The following is a 20,644-nucleotide window of genomic DNA, read 5'->3' on the forward strand; positions in this document are numbered from 1 at the left end:
GGGGCAGCAGGTTCATGCACAATGTCTGGGATTGCTTCTTCAGCTTTTATCTGTGTCTCTCTCCCTTTCACTCTCCTTCTGAACCTCTCAACCACATATGCCACATTTGCATATTTCCTTTTTAATACTCTTAAATTGCCTGTGTTCCAACCTTATTATTCTGTTCCTTTCTCAGCAACCTCCCTTCCTTTCCTGACTTTTACGCTATGATAAATATCAGGTCTAAGCAGTGAGGAAATTAAGTGAGTAAATCCTAATAAAGAGTAAATACTCATTTAAAGAGACTTTTAAATATAGATTTTATTTTGACTGAAGACCACAAATTATATATTTAGGTGGACAAATCCAGAAAAGATGTGCAATGTAAAATACATGTAAAAAATAAATGTTTCTGATGGTTTAATTGTATAGTAAAATTGTGGGGATCTCATCTTGAATGACAAATTCATTTCAAAATAGCCAAACTGAACAAAAAATCCTTGTGGTAGCAACTATCGAACAACATAACAACCACCGGGGAGCACTGTAACTACCCACTAGAGTCCTTCATCGGCGTGTCATATTATATATATCATTTAATTACATTGATATGTGTCAATAAGTTTTACAGCTCCAATACTTAAGGTATGTGTGTGTTGAGTGTCTGTTTGTGTATTTGAGTTTAGCGTGTTACCAGTTTTTCCCACTTTTTTGTATTAACATGAGTATGTTTTTACAACAACAAACCGTTGAATAAAGTCAGATGAATAACAGTTACTGAAATAACCGAGTAGTAATTTAAACTGGCATGTCTGGCAGAAGCAGTGACGGATTTCCGGAAATATTAACCAATCAAACTCCTCCTGTCGTAGAACGCGCTCTCTGCGCTCAGTATGCCGGAAAGCGAAAGAAGAACATATCTTGCCGCCAACCTACAAAGACGACACGTTAACATTAGACATACGTCTTGTTGATAAAAAAAATTGTAAGGTGAGGCAATGTGTTTTTATGCAATAATTTACCTCACAAACTGTGATTCACGTTAAGGATTTGAGAACACAGGGCTCAGTCTAATAGCTGGAAGTGCGTGTCGCACAACAAGCAAGTAGCCTAGCATTAGTAGTAGGCTATTACAGTAGCCAGACCAACAAGCAACAGCTTACAAGAGTAGCTACTACTAGTTCAAGGCCATAATGCTAGGCCGGCTAAATTATTGTTTCATATTAAACATGAACCAGTGTGCGTTTAGTAGAATTGGGTTAGCAGTTTGTGAAATGTATATTTGCACGGATAGTGGTTTTCAACCCTGGTCCTCAAGGACCCCCCTGCCCAGCATGTTTTAGATGTGTCCCCTCCAACACACCTAATTCAAATGAATGGTCGTTGCCAGGCTTCTGCAAAGCTAGATAACGACCCATTCATTTGAATTCGGTGTGTTGGAGGGGGGAAACATCTCAAACATGCAGGACAAGGGGGTCCCTGAGGACCATGGTTGAAAACCATTGGAACTTGGAAAATGGTCATCGTTAGCGATTCAGCCACTTATCAGGAACAAACTAGCCTAGCTACAGTATCTCTGTAGCCTAGCTACAGAATCTCTGTTGTAGCCTAGCTACAGTATCTCTGTAGCCTAGCTACAGAATCTCTGTTGTAGCCTAGCTACAGTATCTCTGTTCTCAGGTAACTTAGCTTGCTACCCCAAGTTGGTGACCCCCTAAATCAGACCCCGTATGTTAATTTTCTTACTCGAATGGTAATTTTTTTAAACGAAAGAAAAATAACGAATAATTCACACAAAGTACAACGGCATCAAAGATCTGTGTGCACATTTATTATATTTAACCGATTTAATTGTGCTGTGGTCCACCGGTGTCTTAAGATTTAAGTTTTTGGTGAAGCCCACACAATCACGATATTAAACCCTCTCCGTCTGGGACTCGCACAGGATAGCAGTTAGACAACACTAAACAGATTAGCCACTTAATGTAGTTTGACCCTAAGATATAATTGATATATACTAAATAAATCATTGTATACAGCTGAGTGACCGACGTTAGGGGTTGTGTTTCTAAAAAGGAACATTTCTCGTCGGTTTCTATTGTTGCAATTAGCTAGCCAACTAAACACACCATGTAATGGAACGCGTTTTTTCTTATTATAAATTTGTATATGTATGTGTGTATATATGTATAAACTTTAATCTAATTGCAACAAAGTGTCCGACTTGCTACGTTCTCCATTGCAGATTAGAACGTCACATAAGAATGATCTCTTACAAATCCTGGAACATTGGTGTAAATTAGCTCATTTTGCTAAACCATAAGGTATTGTAACGTCATCTATGTAATTACTAGTGCTGTCAAACGATTAAAATATTTAATCGCGATTAATCGCATTAATGTCATAGTTAACTCGCGATTAATCACAATTAATCGCACATTTCTATCTATTCTAAATGTCCCTTGACTTCTTTTTGTCTCATTTTTTTCTCATTTTAATGCTCTTATAAGAGAGATACATCATCATGGAAAAGTGGATCGTATTTCTTAGTGCAAATGTTTTTTGAATTTGAAATTGAAAACAACATTGCATCGCCTGGCTTTGACGAGGGGGCAGAGAATTCACATAGCTGTGTGCTTGGCCATCAAGTAGTATTTCAGACTGGACGTACTGCGATGAGTTCACAACGACAAAACACCCAGATCACTTTGGTCTTGTCAATGGAACCATTTGGCAACTTTTTAAAAGTAAACTTTCAGAAACTTATTGGCATCCATTTCGGCATCTCGTGCTTGCCATCCACTCAAAAAGTAACGTTAGCCTACTACTCTTTAGCCGGCTCGCAAGCCCAAACAAGCGTGTGCGGCGTCCCTGTTGTTTTGTTTCCGGTCTAGCTAGATCCGGTGTGGTATTGTCGTTTTTCTAACGTCAGTAGTTGTTGCAACAGCATGTGAAAAAAAACTACAAAGTTTGCTAGGACAAAAAGAACGTTAATCTTGCGATAAAATCTTTGCGTTAATGCCGTTAATGCGTTTAACTGACAGCACTAGTAATTACCTGACAGTGAATTACTTGCAATTATTGTCATGTTACACTTTTAAACATTAATTTCCTTTAAATTTGTTTCATTTCAGCATCTTGTGAACTAAAAGCAGGGATATGGAGGAGGTTCTTAAACTAGAAGGAGGTCACGGTGACGCCTTCAACAGTGAGAAGAAACTGCTTGCGGAAGAAGTACAGAGTGACGACAAGGACCAACCCAAGAAGGAAGAAGATGAAATCGTTCCAGAGACACAACTAGAAGAAGCTGCGTCAGTACCAGCCAATGAAGTACACTCTGGAGCGGACGAGAGCCCCGATCCACCTCTTAGGAAAAGGGGTCGGCCAAAGGGATCAGGATCCAAGAAACCCCAGCCTCAGTCGTTGAACGACGGAGACAAGATGCCCAAGCGAGGCAGGGGCCGACCGAAAGGATCGGGCTCCTTGAAGCAACCTGTCCAAGAGGTGCTGGCTGACACTGAGGAGGAGACTGCCGGCACAGAGGAGGAGACTGCCGGCACAGAGGAGGAGACTGCCGGCACAGAGGAGGAGACTGCCGGCACAGAGGAGGAGACTGCCGGCACAGAGGAGGAGACTGCCGGCACAGAGGAGGAGACTGCCGGCACCGAGGAGGTGACGCCCGGCGCCGAGGAGACGGCTGGCCGCGAAGAGGTGACGGAGGCAAACGTGTCTGACAACGCCCCCACGCAGTCCAAGAAGCGGAGAGGCAGGCCGAAAGGCTCCACGTCCAAGAAGCAGCAGCAGGTGGAGGAAGCGGAGGAAGCGGAAGAGGCGGAGGCGGAAGAGGCAGCTGCGGCCAGTGAAGAAGAATCGGGAGCGGACAGGTCAAACAAATGCGCTGACACACCCAAAAGGGGGAGGGGTGCCGCAAAAGGCTCCAAGAAATCTCAAGTACAGGAAGAGGCGGCTGCCAGTTGTGAGGAGTCGGGGGCAGACGTGTCGAATGAAACTCCTAGCGTGCCCAAGAGAGGGAGGGGGAGACCCAAGAAATCTCAAGTTGTGAGTGGAGAAGAGTCCGGGACAGACATGGTAAACAACAGCTCCAAACCACCGACAAGGGGACGAGGGAGGCCCAAGGGGTCGTTCAAGAAGCAAAAGGTTGAACAAGATGTCACCGACAGTAGTGCGGAGGAAATTGGCGCAGATGAATCTCCACCCCCTAAAAAAGGACGAGGGAGGCCCAAGGGGTCCTTTTCCAAGAAGCGAAAGGTGAAACAAGATGTCACCGACAGTAGTGAGGAGGAAATGAGTGCTGATGAATCTCCACCCCCTAAAAAAGGACGAGGGAGGCCCAAGGGGTCCTTTTCCAAGAAGCGAAAGGTGAAACAAGATGTCACCGACAGTAGTGAGGAGGAAATGAGTGCTGATGAATCTCCACCCCCTAAAAAAGGACGAGGGAGACCTAAAGGATCCGGGTCTAAGAAGCCCCCGGGGCTGAAGGTCCACGGCACGGTGCCAAGCAAACGAGGCAGGCCGCGCAAAGTGGTTGACCACCCTCCCAGCAGGGTGCGGACGCTCAAGAGCCGAAGCCAGGCCCAGAAGAAGCAGGGCCAAGCCAAGAAGGATGCCAGTCCACCGAGGAGAGGGAGGCCCAGGAAGAACCCCACGCTGCCCAGGCAGGAGGAGAAAGGGCCGAAGGTGTGGAAGCCACTCGGACGCCCGCGCAAGTACCCCAGAGTCGATCCCCCGCCCACAGCTCAGCCCAGACCGAGGGGACGCCCCAAAAAGACGGAGTCAAAGAAATTTGCTCACTTGCGCAGCTTCCTTGTCGGCACCCTAGACTCCAGTAACGGGTCTCCACGGAAACGCGGTCGGCCCTTGGGTTCTTTCAAAGACAAAAAAAAAACTACCGCCGTTCCCTCAAATGCCGCTAGGTCGGAGCCACGCAAGCGAGGCCGACCGCCAAGTTCTGGCAAGCTCAAGAAGACTGAGACGGAGGAGGCAGACACTGACGTTGCACCTTCAACCAAACACAGTCGCTTCTCCAACGGGAAAACCGACTCTCCAACCAAGGCAGCTCCGCAGACTAAAGGAAGGAGCAGTAGGAAAAAGGCGGAGGCTAAGAAAGCTGAAGTTTCGAACGAGGTGAAGGAGGAGGAGGAGGTGAAGGAGGAGGAGGAGCAGCAGCCTGTGGATGCAGAGAAGGAAGGAGAGCCGGAAGATATCGCCCCAGTGGTTGCCAGTATTGAAGAGGCAGTGGAGAAAGATGATGGAAAGGGCTTCCCTCCAATTGAAGAAAGTGAGATGGTATGAGGTGTTGCAGTTGCAGCTATGGATTAAGGATTAGGATATCTTGGGTGGTGGGGAGATGACTTCAGCCAAAAAAGTTGCCTCAAAAAAGGAACTTAAAACATAAACCCTGAAAAAAGGATGTTTGTTCACATTTTCTCAATGGGATATCTCTCCTTATGTTTTGCTGACTGTCTTGTGATGTATTTTCTTTTGATAATTGCCTATAACGACATACCCATAGTAGTCATTACTTTTGAGTTGTCTTTGGTTAACAAGATGACATTCTCAAATCCTTGTGTTTTCTTGACTAACTGGTTAATGTTTTTTTCTTTTTGTGTTTGTCTATAATACATTTTTCATGGTTGTTTTTATTTGTTATTTTTTACTAATATGAAGTTGTTCCCACAGACACTTTTTAAACTTGCAAACTGTTCACGTTTAACTTTGTTAATAAAATGTAGTCTATGACTGAAACTCATGCTTCTGAATGCCCATACCATTGATCTTCCATTAGCATACTTTTTTTTCTTACCATGTTTGGAAGGCGCAGGAATGTATAAATCATCTATGAAATAAGATGAACAAGTGTCAGACTGTATTTAAAGTGCTATTTTTGTAAAAACAAATTTTCATAAATATTTCCCTGAATTTCAGTTATTTCCTTAGTTACAGAGGATGTATCTTGTTTTGTTTGCCTTAATTTTCAAAGCTTTGAATGTATAGCAAATTAGCGTTTCTCTTCCCTATACATCTAGGCCCAGTTTCCCATACATGGATTATGCCTTTTCCTAGACTAAAAACGTTTTCAATGGATATCTTCACGGAAATGTTCTCTCATTTTAAGACTTAAATTAAATCCATGTCTGGGAAGCAGCCATAGTGTCTTTTGTGTAGAACTCTCCCTAAGAAGTACAATGTATCTTTTGAGTTTTCTTCAGTCAAAAGTCACATTATAACATCATTATATCCTTTTATCTCGGGTTTTTGTGTATAAAAAAAAAAACGTTATATTTGTTCCCTAACTGTTCTTCATTGTACCGTTGTCACATGTCTTTTGGTGGTTTAGTTTCACAGACCTTGGCTGTTTTGTCGTGTGTGTGAAGATGGCTTGTTACATGGGTTTCTCATGTTTCAATGATATCATTAGTCATACTTTTGAACTCGTTAGTATTACTGTATGTGATGTCATACAATGTAATTAATGCTTTGTAGCCCCCTGTGACGCAAACACATACACAATTTTGACGATATTAAATACGTTTTTTGCTATGTTTTCTGAGCAAGAGACGATATTGTTGAGATTACGGTGTCAAAATAAAAGTCGGCATTTTGATTGATTGGTTTTCTTATATTATACATGATAGTTAATTTAATAGCAGTTATCTCATTGGAGGGTAGTTACGTTATTTAGGCTTTAATAATTGACTGCGGGCTTCCCAAAGAACATTCCGACATGGAACCCACATGGAAGCATTCGGAAACACTCGGTACATTGATTTCAAGCGCGCAGTGGTTGCAACACTTTTTTCCGGTTCCTTTACCGTACGAAAACAACACTGGAAGGAAGAGAGGACGTTCCGGGCTTTAACATCTCAGAAATCCAACACATACCAGCGATGTAAATAGATAGTCTGCTTTAGTTTGTCTAAATGTGCGTTTTTTCAAGACGACCGAACGTATACGTAAGTGTTTGGTGAATGGGGAAGTGATCTTGGGATAGAAGTGCACGTGTTTCACATCCTTTATCACCGGTAACATGCAACAATAACGTTTTTTTAAGTTAAGTCAAGTTAGTAAATGATCTTCTATTGGCAATTAATAATAACATCTCATCACATTGCTGAGCCCTGACTACATTTGTGTATTTTTATTTCTATATTTTTACATAAAGAACATCACAGATGATGCTCCCAAAAGTTTTTTGTTAAGATAAGATAGAAAAGTACTGTATTCATAGCGAAATTAATAATAACACACAACTCTTTATTTCTTTTTAATTGTTAGTGACTTCCCTCCTGAGTTCGTGTTGGCCTACGGCAACATGGAGAGTTTGGACAACAGTTTAATAAGACGGACACTCATTGGATGACATCACAGTTGCAGCTACTAATTAATCAACAAACTCAAGCCAGAAGATCACAGAATTTAAGGTGGGTTGATGCAACGTTTAATCGAATTATTAATCCCCCCCCAAAAAAAAAAAAAAATTGGTCAAGCTTTACATCGTTTTTTTTCTTTTGTTTTTATTTCCTTCAGAGCTGTGTGAAGTTGGAGACAATGTCCCTCATGTTGACTTGAGCACAGGGCAGAACAAAGTGACACTATGAAGGGAAAGCATGATATATCTCCATGCACAGCAGCTGTAAGTATCCCAAGTCAAATGTCTATGAGCGCTCAAGAGCCCGGACTAAAGAGAATTGGAGATATGCTGCAATTAAAACGTAAAATTGGGCGACCATTGAAGAAAAAAACATTGATTAAAATGGCTAAACTGATGACAATGGTGCAAAAGGAGGATGCTATTTATAACAACAAACAAGATGGTTGGGTGGAAGAAAAAGTTACAACAGTTCAGCAGGAAGTTACCTCCCATAAACACAAGAAAGTAATCAAAGAAACAAAAAAAACAGAATCTGATTTTCCACACTTAAGACGATCTTCCAGAACAACAAAACCTGTTGAAATAACGGATCCTACTGAACACATTTTACCACCATCAGGACATATTGAGCCTTTCCTGAGGAAAGAAGATTCAACTTGTACCCTTTCGACAGCCTCCCCATCAAGGATGTGTAGTGCAGAGGCTGCCCCTCAAATTGACTTCCCAAGTCTTCACAAGGGAAAAATAAAAGGAGGGCAAAGATCTCCCAAGAAAATCAGTGAAATTAAGAAAAAAAAAAACACTTATGAAGGCTCTGATCCTCCCAATATTCCTACAAAGACCCTCCCTGAGGTTGAGCCTACAGATAACGGCGTAGAGAAGACCACAAAGGCGAAAAGAAGAAAGATGGACAGTGAAGCGAATAAGAAAAACAAACAAGGAATTAGTGCTTTAGAACCAATGTTTTCAACAGTTCCTCAGGAGGGTATTTATGCTGATCACGATAACGGCATTTCAACACAAACGGTAATAACCCCTCTCAATTCACTGCACCAGAAACCACTTAAACGTACTAAATACAAGAAAGGCAAAAAAGAAAGGGATATCCCCTTATTGAATACAACGGAACAATTTGGGGTGTGCTGTTCATTACCTGAGTCTCCTGTGCTGCATTCACCTGTTGAGTGTGACGCAGAAAACCCCAGAAAAGCTAAGAAGCAGTGTAACATCAAGAGTCCACTGCAATCAGATTTTCATCCATCAGAGAAGAAAACTAATGTGAAATGTGTCATGTCAACAAAGGCAAAGAAATCGAGGAAAAGAAAAGTTCCCTCGAAAACTAACAGAGTTGACTCATCGACTGCTGATATTATTCTTGGAGAAATGCCAGTTTGTTCTTCTCAGTCAGTTCGTGGCTCAAAACTCAAGAACAAAAACAGTTGTCATTCAAAAAAACCTCAAACTGAGGCAGTGTCATCACTGACTAGGGATAGTTTGCCAATAAAAGTTGAACCACAAACACGAAAGGGTTCAAGAAATAAATTAAATAATGCAGATTTAACCTCAAATCCGGAGACTGAAAACCCCCCAGAAAAGAAGAGCCAGCAAAAAAGCAGGATGAAAAAAATTGAATTGAATCTATCCACTGCTCTCCCTCACCCCAATGCAGCAAATGAAAACGTACTATTACCTGTGTTAAATCCAACCATTGCTGAGAAGACAAAACACAAAATGCCAAGTCTACCAACTTCCACTGTGTCACGGCCTGTTCCAGCATCACTAGCCACACCTTCAGAAAAAGGACAGGTAGCCGAACCCGTGAGTGCTCGTGGTTTGAAAAGAAAACAACCACAAAAAGTAATGAGATCTAAGAAGAGAGAGGTCAGGACTTCTAAACCTAAATTACATAACGGTTGTAATGTCTCAAACGATGAAGACTTAGTCAAATGTACAGAAATGGATGGCATGCTCAATGAGATGGAAAATTACCCAAAAAAGAAAAGGGTAATGAAAGCTTCCATGGGGAAAACGGATGACTTAAATATGCAGAGTACATGCCCCGAATCTCTAGTGCAAAGTACCGTGACAGAACACAAACTAGCTCCTGTTGCTGTTAACGTGAAACATAAAAAGTCGAGACTTTCACCTTCCAGTGCAACACCACTTCTTCCATCTTCAGCGGCTTCTACAGACGAAGGACAGCTGGCAGAGTCCGCTGGGGGGAAGAGACATCCGCAGCAAAGAGGAAAGCTGTCTAAGAGAAAGTCCAGGCCGCCTCGAAAGAAAAGAAAAGTAAACAACAGGAACAATCTCTCAAAAGAAATCAAACACCTTGCATCAGTGAAAGTGCCAAGTGACAAGGTGCTTACTGCAAAAGTGGTGAAGGATGCCCTTGCTGTGGCCTCAACAGCTGAGCACGAAAACAACATGTTGGCGGGCCTCAATCACTATACCTCACCTTCAGGAAGAAATACCAAAGACATTTCAATACTTTCAGACAGTACCATTGAGAGTGTGGCTGAACTAGACAATACTTTGTGGAAGTCCACAGATTCGCCCAATAGAAATCAAAGTTCTAGCCAATCTGAAACTATTACTTCTAATAACATGGATGTATTATGTGACATAAAGATTCAAAAGGTCAGACAGAAGACTTGTGGAGCCCAGGGCGAGACAGGAGTTTCAGAGAAAGTTCACGAAAACAAGGAGGCTGTGAATAGACTGTCAACAGCCAACTCCACATTGCTGCATTCAAATGTGAAACTAAGAAAACTTATAACATGTCGTTTCTGTGGCTGCACATATCGACACATCTCGGCGTACTCAGTTCATGAGTGCATTCACACAGGCAAAATGCCCTACAGGTGCTTGAAATGTGGCAAGAGATTCGCTCGGTTTTCTAAACTTCGTTTGCACGCCAACATCCACAGACGACCAGACCCTATCCGGTGTCCATGCTGTTCCCTAGGGTTTCCAAACAAAGCTGAGTTGATTGTCCATTTCAAGATTCACATGAAAAGGACCGAAAAGGTCAGTTTAATGGGTAACAAGAAACGAGGAAGAGACATTCAAGCCCAGATGCCTGCTAATGACACTCTCCCCCCTGTCCCTCTGAAAACCAGCGCCTCCCTCATACGTCACTCTTCTTTCAATGACACGTTAGAAATTCACACGTCGCCATCAAACGGCCTTGTGAAGCCTTACATCTGCAGCATCTGTGGTATGAAGTTTGACAAGTCCTCAAGTTACTACATTCATGGGCGAACACACCGGCATGCACAGCCATATGCCTGCTCCGTGTGTGGCGAAGGCTTCAATCAGCTGAGGAAGCTGAAAGCCCACTCCAGAACACACTCAGGAGAGATGCCGTCCTCTGCTGCCCGCTGTGATGACACCTCCTGTGGCTTGTCATCCCCGCACTCACATCCAACCTCCAAAGCATGTTATGAGACGACTGATGAAGCTGATCGGAGTGCAGTTGACTTTGACGGTTTTCTGGTTAAGCAAGGGGTAGACGGACCGATCAACACCCCCATGTTCTTTAAATGTCAGATTTGCAAACAGCTGCATCGTCACTGGTGTCAATATGTACTTCATCTGCAAACGCACACCAAAGTCTACTCATACCTATGTAAGGTCTGTCGACAACAGTATAACCAGGTCTCTAAGACGACTATACATTGTAAGGTTTGTTGTAAAAAGAGTGGGGAGGAAAGGGCATGTAATGCATCCCTGTCCGAAGTCTTGCAGGAGCCGCCATCGTCTCCGAGTCGGACGCTCGGACACCCTGAGATTTTGCCCGGCGATCATCAGGAACCATGGTCTCAGGCTTCCTCCTCTGAGATGAGCTGTGGTTCAGAGCACCAGAAGAAACAGCCAGCCGGAAAGCTCTCTGGTTTGCTGGCGAACGCCTCACGTAGAAGATACGCATGTGCGCAGTGTGGAAAGTCCTTCAACCAGTGGAACAAGCTCTGGCTGCATCATAAGATGCACCGACAGAAAGGCAGGTGCTTCCCATGTACTCAGTGCAAGTTGGAGTTTTATTATTTTGGGTCATACAGGGACCACATGCAGGAGCATGCGGCCCTCAGCCCTTTTGTCTGCCCTTTGTGTCCCAAAGCCTTCATCGCCAGCGAGGACCTCAGCACCCATCTTTGTGAACATCACAACCCTTGCGAATACCTTAAATGCCACACGTGCGGAAAATGTTTTACGAGTTTTCAAAGCTTGGAGAGACACGGCCGGCTGCACAAAGGCGCTAACTCGAATCACTGTCTCCTGTGTGACGTGTCGTTTCGCAGCACCTCTGCCTTGCAAGACCACTTGAAGACCCACGAAAGCCTTCTTCGGAACCCCCTCCCTGCAGGGCCAGTAGAACCTTTCCTATATCCGTATCACTGTAGAAAATGTAAGGCCAGATTCACGAGCACAGATTTGCTACAAGCTCATCAGGTCTGCCATCTCAATGCAAGCGGTAAACCTGTTAGCAGTTCACCTCAGACGGTGGTTAGCTCTCATCAATCCAAAACTCCTAGGAAAGGGATTCTGAAGGCCTTACCTGTGTTCTCCAAACAAAAAAAGACTTGTCGTGTCACCAAGAGGAATAACCTGTTTCGGTATCCTCACCCGGACCAACTGTATGTTGTCCCTGTTCTGTCCTCAGAACCACCGGTCGTTATTTCAGACGCAGAAGATCCCCAAGTTATCGTAACTACTCCTTTAACTCCCAGCTCCCCAATCAACAATCCATCAGACATCGTGCACACACGCAACGGTCATGCAAATGGAATCACTGAAGTGACGCCCTCACAGTCGGCTCAGCCCACTACAAAATCAACAACCGTTCTCCTCAATGACGTCAACGCCAAGCTGTGTCGCCAAGCAACGACACCTTTGAAACACACCTCCTGTGGTGCCCTGGGTAGAGACCTGGTGCGGAATGTCCCATCTCGTGGTCAGGCAGTCTCCAGGGATGAAGATGCGGACGATGAGTACGAGGACGATGACCTTGTCGAAGTTTCAGCTGCTGCTGCAACTTCAGGGGAGCCAGAGGGTGATGAGTTCAGCTGTGTGGTTTGCCAGGCCACTTTCACAGTCGTTTCAGACCTTCATGATCATTATGTGCACCATGCCAGAGGAGTAATATGAAAACCTTTTTATTTATTTTTATTTTATTTCATGTGAATAGGTGCCTAGGGGGTTTTCCCTTCATTTGTGTGATAGCTTTTTAACATTGAGTTTTTATCTTAAACATTTTATCAATGACTGATTCTTATTTCTTATTTAGACTCATATTCTCAGGACCAACACTGTCTCTAGAGCTTATGTAACAATGTCAATTTTAATTGTGTAAAGGATCACTTAATGACACTATTGAAAGTGTTTCTATCTTTGGACATCCTGTTTATCGTTTGAACACATGTTTAGCAATAAATGAGAATGCTTGAAAAACTGTGAATGCCAACATTTTTAAGAATATGCTGTATTAGTTATGATAAACCATTCTTAGTTTTAAGATGCATCTTTCTTGGCCATGGAAACGATTGTATTTCCGTTTTTGTACGAGGTAATCTAGACTCTAAAAGTTTGTTGTAAATAAAAATGTACTCAGTTTCACTTGTGTTGTCTGTCCATTCATCAAGTTAACCTTATCGGAACATGACAGATTATTTTCTTGCCTCTCAAAATTACTATAATTGTAAGCAATAACAATCATAGGCTACACATCGTTGGTAAGCATATGGCCTTTAATAGTGTCTTGTGAAGATTACATTCATAGAGAGATGCAAAATGAATAAAGGTGGATTTGTTTATTGCAGACATTTGATGTAGCCTTACAGCCACTTAAACATTACCTTATTCAAAAGCGCAATTACAGCCTAAATGTCAGGTGTTGCAAGGTAAAGCACCGAGGGAACTTGTCCTTAGTTTTACAAGGCGGTGGTGGGATTCTCCAACTTCTCGCGGATCATGGTGGCGTAAGGTTGGTACCAGTTGCGGAGTTCCTCCATCTTGCCATCGAAGGTGGTGCGCAGGTTCTCAGTGGTCGTGTCGAACTTCTCGCGGATGTTGTCGGCGCGAGTCTGCAGCTTGTCCTTCACGTCGTCGACGTGGATTTTCAGCCTCTGGTTGAGAGCGGCGAACTTCTCCTCTGTACGCTCCCGTGCCTGGTTCAGGTAAGGCTCCAAGCGGTCCTGCACTGACTCCATTCTGTGGGCCGCTCGAGAATATACCTCCTCCAAGTAGGTGTTCACTTTCCTGAAGACAAAAATCGGTAGGAGGATTTTGTAGTTTTTTTTTCTAAACTATGCATTTGAAATCTAATAATGAACACAATACCTACTTGTTGATATAGTTGTCAAGCTGTATTATTATTATTATAGCTACATACTGAGTGAAAGTAAGACATAAGCTTTGGCACATTTACACAAACCTTGCAATAAGTGCATTCCACGAAGTCCAAGAAACCATAATACATTTGAAATAGGAACCTTACTGTAAAATCCTCCCTAAATGAAGTCTAGTGCTCTCGCAACTATCGGAACCTTACTTTTTCATCTCCTCAGTGTCCTTGGACAGGCGTTTGTTCAGCTTGTGGGTGTAGGCATTGACCCTGCTCATGACATCATTGGCGTTGTGTTCCACTATGGTCTGAAATTCCTGAGTGTACTGGACTGACTTGTCCCTGGCTTCGATCATGTGAGCGTTCAGCTTGTCTCCCAGCAGCTGCAGGTCCCTACCCACACGCTCAGCGGTGTCCTCGGCAAAGGGCCTCAGTTTGGTTTCCATGTCAGTCTTGTAGATGTTTAGCTCTGCCACAATGTCTGTGAGAAGGGTACTGGAGAAAGAAATATATGTAGTTGCTTTTTATTATACTTATGTATATATATATATATAATGTGGAACTACATTTATTTACACTTTGGGAAAATTGGCATCAGTCATGTGTGTCTGCATAAGAATGGCCCACACAGGCATGTTGCATCAAAGTGTAGAATGTGGATCGCATAGCTTCCTACATCTCTGCCCCCTTGTGTAGTCTATGTTTTTAAGTACTGGTTTTCCCCCCCTATTATGTGTGAATTCAGACTGCTGAACTTTCTGTCTCCTATTAAATACTCACTCCAGTTCCCTGTTCAGCCTAGAGCTTCTGATGCTCTTGACTGTGTCATCAACCTTGGAGTTCAGGTTGATGATGTAATCCTTGACCTGGTCCACGGATGTTTCCCAGTAAGTTTTACCCTCATCTTGAAGCAGCACGTGTCCGTGGCAACCTGCAGGGAGCACATGGGAACAAACCAACAAACAGTCCAAATGTCAGTCAAAGCTGGTATTTGTATTTTTTAAATACAATTCAATTAATTTAAATGCATGGTATTTCTGTTGTATCTTAAAATAAATACTAAAGGCTTTTAATACTTGTAAGCAATGGAGAAAAAAAAGTTTATTTAATTAGTCAACTTTTGGGGGGTAAAATTCTCATGAACTAAGTCACCTGAGAGGACAGCCAAGGCAAAGATGATGGCCACAACCTTCATGGTGAGTTTGGTAAAGGCAGCTGTCGCCACACACAGAGAAGTTTGAATTAAACAAGTACACTTGTCTCACATAATATCTAACATGCCATCCAGTATCCACCATCCAAATTGTGTGAATCCAATACTCACAACTTGTGTTTAATAAAGATGAAATGTACTTAAAAGTGAGGCGTTTACTTACCAGAGATCTTCCTCAGGGGTGTTGAGTAGACAAGGTAAGAGCGATTGACCAGAGTTTTTATATAGCTGTGGTTGTATCAATATTAAGGTGACTTGCTGATCCAAGTCCAAAGGTGCTTAATTAGTGGAATTTTATTGCTGTATCGACATTTATTCCTCACTGCACTATCAATGTATCAAAGGACACAAAACAGCATGTAACTTAATGTGATCAAGTTTATTTTAAATTATTGGATTTATTAATAATGTGTACATCATCTTTACTGAGTATCAAACAACATGTAGATCCAATGTTCACTCATGCAGAGAAACGAGTTTTACATGTAGCTACCAGTCTAACACCTTACAACTATCTTACATGATTCATCAGATATCATCATACTGAAGGTATGTTCACTGCCTCAAATCACACGTAGAACACGTAAGGAATAGACCAGTGTTTATAGATTATTATTTTACATTTGTTTTAAATCTTAAAGACCGAAAGGCCAACGGTCGGAATGTTGTCATATCAGTGTCATCTGCATGGGCTTGTAGCTGACATGCCCTATAATCACCACCCATAAACGTAGATACGTAGACACTAGACAGGACACAGTCCACCTGACCGTCTGCATTTATGGTGTCAATTATTGTGGCCCATTTCTGGTCAAAGTGTGCTGTGGAATAATGGAATTGTTTCTGCTTACTGAGACTAGAAGTGTGTTACAGTATATAACAGTATATGTATAGGATTTATGGGTATTTCCAAATTATCCTGTCATGGCTGTTTAAATAATGCATCCATTCAGCTAATGCTTGCATCCAAAGCAACATACAGCACCAGGGGATTTGAACCTGCCACCATTGAATCAAATGCTCTAACCACTCAGTCATACAGAATCCTCCTCAGTCATGTAGAATAGAAAGTCAAATAGAACCCAAAGATAAACATAGAAATCATCGACACAATTAGCTGAATGAAAACACCTGGCCCCTCCTTGTCTGAATGAGATAAAGAATAATTTGAAAAGGTGGGCGTCTCTCAACAGTATTTCCTGTATGCTATCTGGAGGAAAGATGCCGTCCGTGGGGTCAGAGTCCGAACACTGAAGAAACGTAGCATTATGCAAGATGCCACTGTGGTGTGATGGCCATCTCGACTGTTGTGTTGCAGTCAATCGTCATTGGAACAAAGGGCATGTTACTTAAAACAGTCAGCACCAGAGATGGGAAGTCATGGGAACTTATTACACTATTATGGAAGCATATCAGTGTCATAATGTTTTGAATTTTAAATGGCATTGAATACTTAATATTGAAATTTAAACACCACTGAATTTGTTGGTTTTGAATTAAACTCTTAAAAATGGTCAAAAAACGAGCCAAAATATTTTGAGCCCAAAACAATTTGAGGCAACAAAATTCTAGGCGAAAAAATTTGACCCTTAATAATATGCCCATACTTCTTTACATCTTAAGTGAAAAAGTGTACTCAGTACTTCAACCTTTACCAGAGTCTTTTTCTTCTACTTCTAGTAGTATCTGTATTTCTACTTGAGTGAAGGATGTGTGTACTTTTGCCATCTCTGGTCAGCACTGGCTGGATGCAATGCAGAGTAAACGTAACTTGGTTATGAGTCATCAAGGCTGAAAATCATCTTTAGAACCACAGTCGTGGCACCGGACAGATAAAATAAACAACCCAGTGACTGATTGGGGGATGTGTCTCCATGGCAATGTGTCTCCATGGCAATGTGTCTCCATGGCAATGTGGTTGATAGCTACTGGAGCCACTCAGAAATCTAATCAATAGTCTCCAGTGAGACTGGTTTTCATGATGACCTGTAGAAACACACTTGATGAAATCAATCACTTGAAATGTTTAAAACAAGGAAGATTAGATTAGCGTTCTATAAATCAACTGTCAGCTATGCGTGTATCAGTGTATGACATATATTAATAAGGTCTGTAAAACTTCTGTTGAAACTTCTATCTAACTTAAATTCATATTTCAATATAACTTATCTAGCTTATGATAGTTCATGAATGATGACAATTAGAAACTCCAATTTGAATTTATGTAACTTTTTATTCATGCATGAATACGTTGAGACAGGAACACAGTCACACAAAGAAATAAATAATACTGTTCAAAACTGTTTGCATATTTTCTTTGAGATTTGTTTTTGTTCTTAACCAGGAACCTTAACAACTTGTCCAGGTACACTTTTTATGTAATATTGCACTTTTCATCCCTACAATAACACCCTCAGTCCAACAGCAGCATTTTAGAGTATAATGGAAAACTAGTGATAACTGTCCAGTTCCAGCAACTGTGTTTACTGGCTGCCCTTGGTGAAGGACTCCCAGAGCGAGACCAGCTGGACCTTCAGGTCCTGGGCGTTGACCTCCAGCTTCTTCAACTGCTCTCCGTAGGGGGCCAGACTCTGCTGGATCTCCTGGGTCTTCTGGGCCAGCTGGGTCTGGAAGCTCTGGGTCAGAGGAGCGATGCTCTGCTGGAAGGCCTCCAGGTTCTGCTCCATCTTCAGCTTCAGCTCGTCTGTCTGGGGAACCAGCAGAGACTGCAGCTCCGTCACGCTCTTCTCCAGGCTCCCCTTCAGCTCGTCGCTCTTCTGCAGCAGGCTGGCCTTCAGGGTCTCAGAGTCCACTCCCTCTGCGTAGGCTGCCACCTCCTTCCTCAGCTCCTCCACCTGCCTCTGGATGTCTGTGCTCAGCTCCACGGCGTAGGGCTGCAGCTGGGCCCTCATGGTGGTCATGTCCTGCTCCAGGCGGCCCTTCAGCAGCTCAGCCTCCTGGGTGAGTTTAGCCAGCAGGTCCTGAGCCAGGGGGGTCACCTGACCCTGCAGGGCCACACTGTACTGGTTGACAGCAGCAGCACTCTCAGTGATCCTGGCACTGTGGAGAGAGATAGAGAGAGAGACAGAGAGGGAGATACGGAGGGAGAGAGATACAGAGAGTAGGAAAGAGACAGAGAGAGCGTTCAATCCCGTGTTGAAGACATTCCTCTGTAGCTGTGGTTATGATGCTGTGGAGGTTGTTCTACAGTGACACTTACTTGAACTCCTGGCCCAGCTCAGACTGCTTGATCTTCTGCAAGGTGTCTTCAGCAGTGAGGGTCGCCTTGGCAACATAGTCCCAGAATGCATCTTTCACCAAGTCCAGCCTGGCTGGGTCCTGCCACAGAACATTGGCATTGCAGCCTGGAGGAGAGACAGGTAGAGACAGTTAGTGCAAAGTGTAAAGTGTGCTCAACTTAACATTAACATCATGTCAGGAATACATTTCTAAACGATTGAGGAACTCACCAGTGAAAACAGCCAGGGCTAAAACCACGAGAACCTTCATGATGGCAGTTGACTGTTGGGGCAAAATAAATCCACTCAATTCACAACCACTCATCTCTCTTAATATTGAAATATAAACAGTCCATACTTGTTCTGTAGAATGTAACACATCTCTTACCTTGTTGAGTGAGCCTGTGTCTTGTCTACGCCAGGTGCTGAGTGTGTGTGGTGTGTAAAGGTTGTTGCTGGATATTTATAGGAAGCTGGGAGAAGCAGATGGGTACAAAGTCCAGGAGTGAGTGCCGTGCTGTATGTCCCCCTGTCACCCCTGTCCCCCCTGCCTCCACATCACATCCTATTAGTCCAAGCACCAGGACTCTGTGACACAAACAATTTCAGTCATTGTCAAAGATCAGGAGGTCTCTGAATAATGCTCAGATCGCATTGCCTGCAGTTGTGCAGATGTGTTTTACCTTGAATAGACAAACAGTTTTTGTGTCTCCTAGTCAAATCGTGTGCATGTCATTCCACTATATCTCAGATCAACAAATCGCAGCAAAGACAAAGGTAAAAGGGACAAGTATTGTAGGAACTGCCACAGAAGGTCAAAGGTCACAGACCAAAGCCCTGAAGAGTGATTGCATCACCTCTGACGTGATTGGTTGTGGAATGTATCATCGCAAGTATTTTATCTTGTTCAAATGTCCCTCCCCGTCACTACCAGCTTGTCTATACTGTCATGTTTTGTTTTTGTTTTTCTTTAAAGTTACTTTTGGGGCATTGTCTGCTTTATTTTATGTGGATAGTGACAGTGAGAGAGAAAGGAAAGGTTGTTAGAATGAGAGGGGCTGACGTGCTGGAAATGACCCGGGCTGAAATTGAACCTGGGTTCCGTTCGGCATTGCCTTAGCCTATATGGTACGCTCTCTACCCTGTGAGCCACCAGGACTCACCCAACACCATCAGCTTTCATCAAGACTGTATCCAATTCAAACCTCATACAATGACAACATCCTACACAAGTCAATAAATATTTTTGTTATCATGATTCAGATGTTGTTTTTTGTTTGTTTTTGTGCCACATACACTGAAAGACAGGAAACAGGGATGTTGCCACGGCAGCCGTGATGCCCCCCTGGGCAGGGTGTGTTGTCTGTCTCCTCCCAGCAGACTGCCTCCTCCCAGCAGACTGCCTCCTCCCAGCAGACTGCCTCCTCCCAGCAGACTGCCTCCTCCCAGCAGACTGCCTCCTCCCAGCAGACTGCCTCCTCCCAGCAGACTGCCTCCTCCCAGCAGACTGCCTCCTCCCAGCAGACTGCCTTATCCAGGTCGCTTTATAGAGGAACTGGCCCTCCCCGGGGCTTGTGGTGTATCTGTATCTGACGATACTGTGTATTTTGAATAGCCAAGATGCCGGCTTAATACAATTGATTTATTTTGTACGGTATATTAGCAAACAGAGCGCTCTGTGACCAGTCATGACGGAGGACGTATTGCTAAAATCCTTCAGAAGGGTGGCCCCGTTCACCCCTCACACAGTCTTTTATAAACTTATAACATATGGTAATTCTATACACCAATCAATCAATGTAGCTATCTCTGTGACAGCTACTGCCCTTAAAAAAATTAGGCTTGAATGAATATGGATCTATGAGGTGATCGATGACTTCTCAAGACAGCTGGAGGTCCTATCTGGTCACTTGTGTAACTATAACTGTGAAAAAACAACTACTCTCCAAGATTCTCTACACTGGGTTGGGTTGAACTGTAGAGCCAAAGTTCAACACATTCAATACAGTGCTGTACTCCAGTGACTTAAAGCAGATGTTACCTTAACTGACTGATACAGCTTGAGTGGTGGATAGCGTTATCGTATCAGTATGCATGTGTGTTGGGTTGAAAAGTACCATCTGTGTGTAACAGATGGTACCATTTGTCTGTGTACAGTTAAAGGAAAATAATTAAGTTTCTACGTCTCAAACTCTTGGCAGCAAGTGAGCTGTAAAGTCACCGAAAGGGAACTTTGTCTTGTCAAGTGCCATTTAATCAACCAGGAATGTGTCATTTCTGACATGATTGTTTGCTCACCCTCACATACCCAAAGCTGGATAACTTTCACAGATAAACGACTTTCAACTGCTTCAAGTGTCGCAGTGAAGTTGTATTTATTGGATGAATGTTGAAAATCTGATTCTGTCTGTCTTTCTGTCCCCTAAAGGTTCATGTCAGGGGAAGGTGTAAGTGTGATGTCAAGGTTGGAGTGACAG

At 43.2% G+C, this 20,644-nt stretch overlaps 4 protein-coding genes across 7 annotated transcripts; 2 read left to right on the top strand and 2 right to left on the bottom strand.

The window, feature by feature from the left end:
- Window positions 1–814: 814 nt before the first annotated feature.
- LOC134040925 (neurofilament heavy polypeptide-like) lies at window positions 815–6,604 on the top strand. Of its 4 annotated transcripts, none has more exons than XM_062487106.1 (3): window positions 826–964; window positions 2,225–2,303; window positions 3,114–6,604. In XM_062487106.1, the coding sequence occupies exon 3, from the start codon at window positions 3,139–3,141 to the stop codon at window positions 5,290–5,292; it is 2,154 nt and encodes a 717-aa protein (XP_062343090.1). In that variant the 5' UTR covers window positions 826–964; window positions 2,225–2,303; window positions 3,114–3,138; the 3' UTR covers window positions 5,293–6,604. The 4 variants fall into 4 exon arrangements, with proteins under 4 accessions (XP_062343091.1, XP_062343090.1, XP_062343092.1 ...); XM_062487105.1 differs by having other exon boundaries at window positions 846–969; XM_062487107.1 differs by lacking the exon at window positions 2,225–2,303 and having other exon boundaries at window positions 815–969.
- Window positions 6,605–6,741: 137 nt separating this feature from the next.
- si:ch73-347e22.4 (uncharacterized) lies at window positions 6,742–12,975 on the top strand. The gene is made up of 3 exons (XM_062487292.1): window positions 6,742–6,953; window positions 7,276–7,421; window positions 7,528–12,975. The coding sequence occupies exon 3, from the start codon at window positions 7,595–7,597 to the stop codon at window positions 12,518–12,520; it is 4,926 nt and encodes a 1,641-aa protein (XP_062343276.1). The 5' UTR covers window positions 6,742–6,953; window positions 7,276–7,421; window positions 7,528–7,594; the 3' UTR covers window positions 12,521–12,975.
- A 123-nt stretch (window positions 12,976–13,098) lies between these two features.
- Window positions 13,099–15,137, bottom strand: apoea (apolipoprotein Ea). The gene is made up of 5 exons (XM_062487293.1): window positions 15,092–15,137; window positions 14,868–14,930; window positions 14,496–14,646; window positions 13,923–14,210; window positions 13,099–13,630 (listed from the first exon to the last, which is right to left on the bottom strand). The coding sequence occupies exons 2-5, from the start codon at window positions 14,908–14,910 to the stop codon at window positions 13,303–13,305; spliced, it is 810 nt and encodes a 269-aa protein (XP_062343277.1). The 5' UTR covers window positions 14,911–14,930; window positions 15,092–15,137; the 3' UTR covers window positions 13,099–13,302.
- Window positions 15,138–17,141: 2,004 nt separating this feature from the next.
- On the bottom strand, window positions 17,142–18,574 carry LOC134040901 (apolipoprotein A-IV-like). Its single transcript, XM_062487066.1, has 4 exons — window positions 18,556–18,574; window positions 18,399–18,450; window positions 18,149–18,293; window positions 17,142–17,988 (listed from the first exon to the last, which is right to left on the bottom strand). Exons 2-4 carry the CDS (start codon window positions 18,436–18,438, stop codon window positions 17,412–17,414), a joined length of 762 nt encoding a protein of 253 aa, XP_062343050.1. The 5' UTR covers window positions 18,439–18,450; window positions 18,556–18,574; the 3' UTR covers window positions 17,142–17,411.
- Window positions 18,575–20,644: the final 2,070 nt, after the last annotated feature.

This window comes from Osmerus eperlanus, chromosome 20 (assembly GCF_963692335.1).
Source record: "Osmerus eperlanus chromosome 20, fOsmEpe2.1, whole genome shotgun sequence".
Lineage (NCBI taxonomy): Eukaryota > Metazoa > Chordata > Actinopteri > Osmeriformes > Osmeridae > Osmerus > Osmerus eperlanus.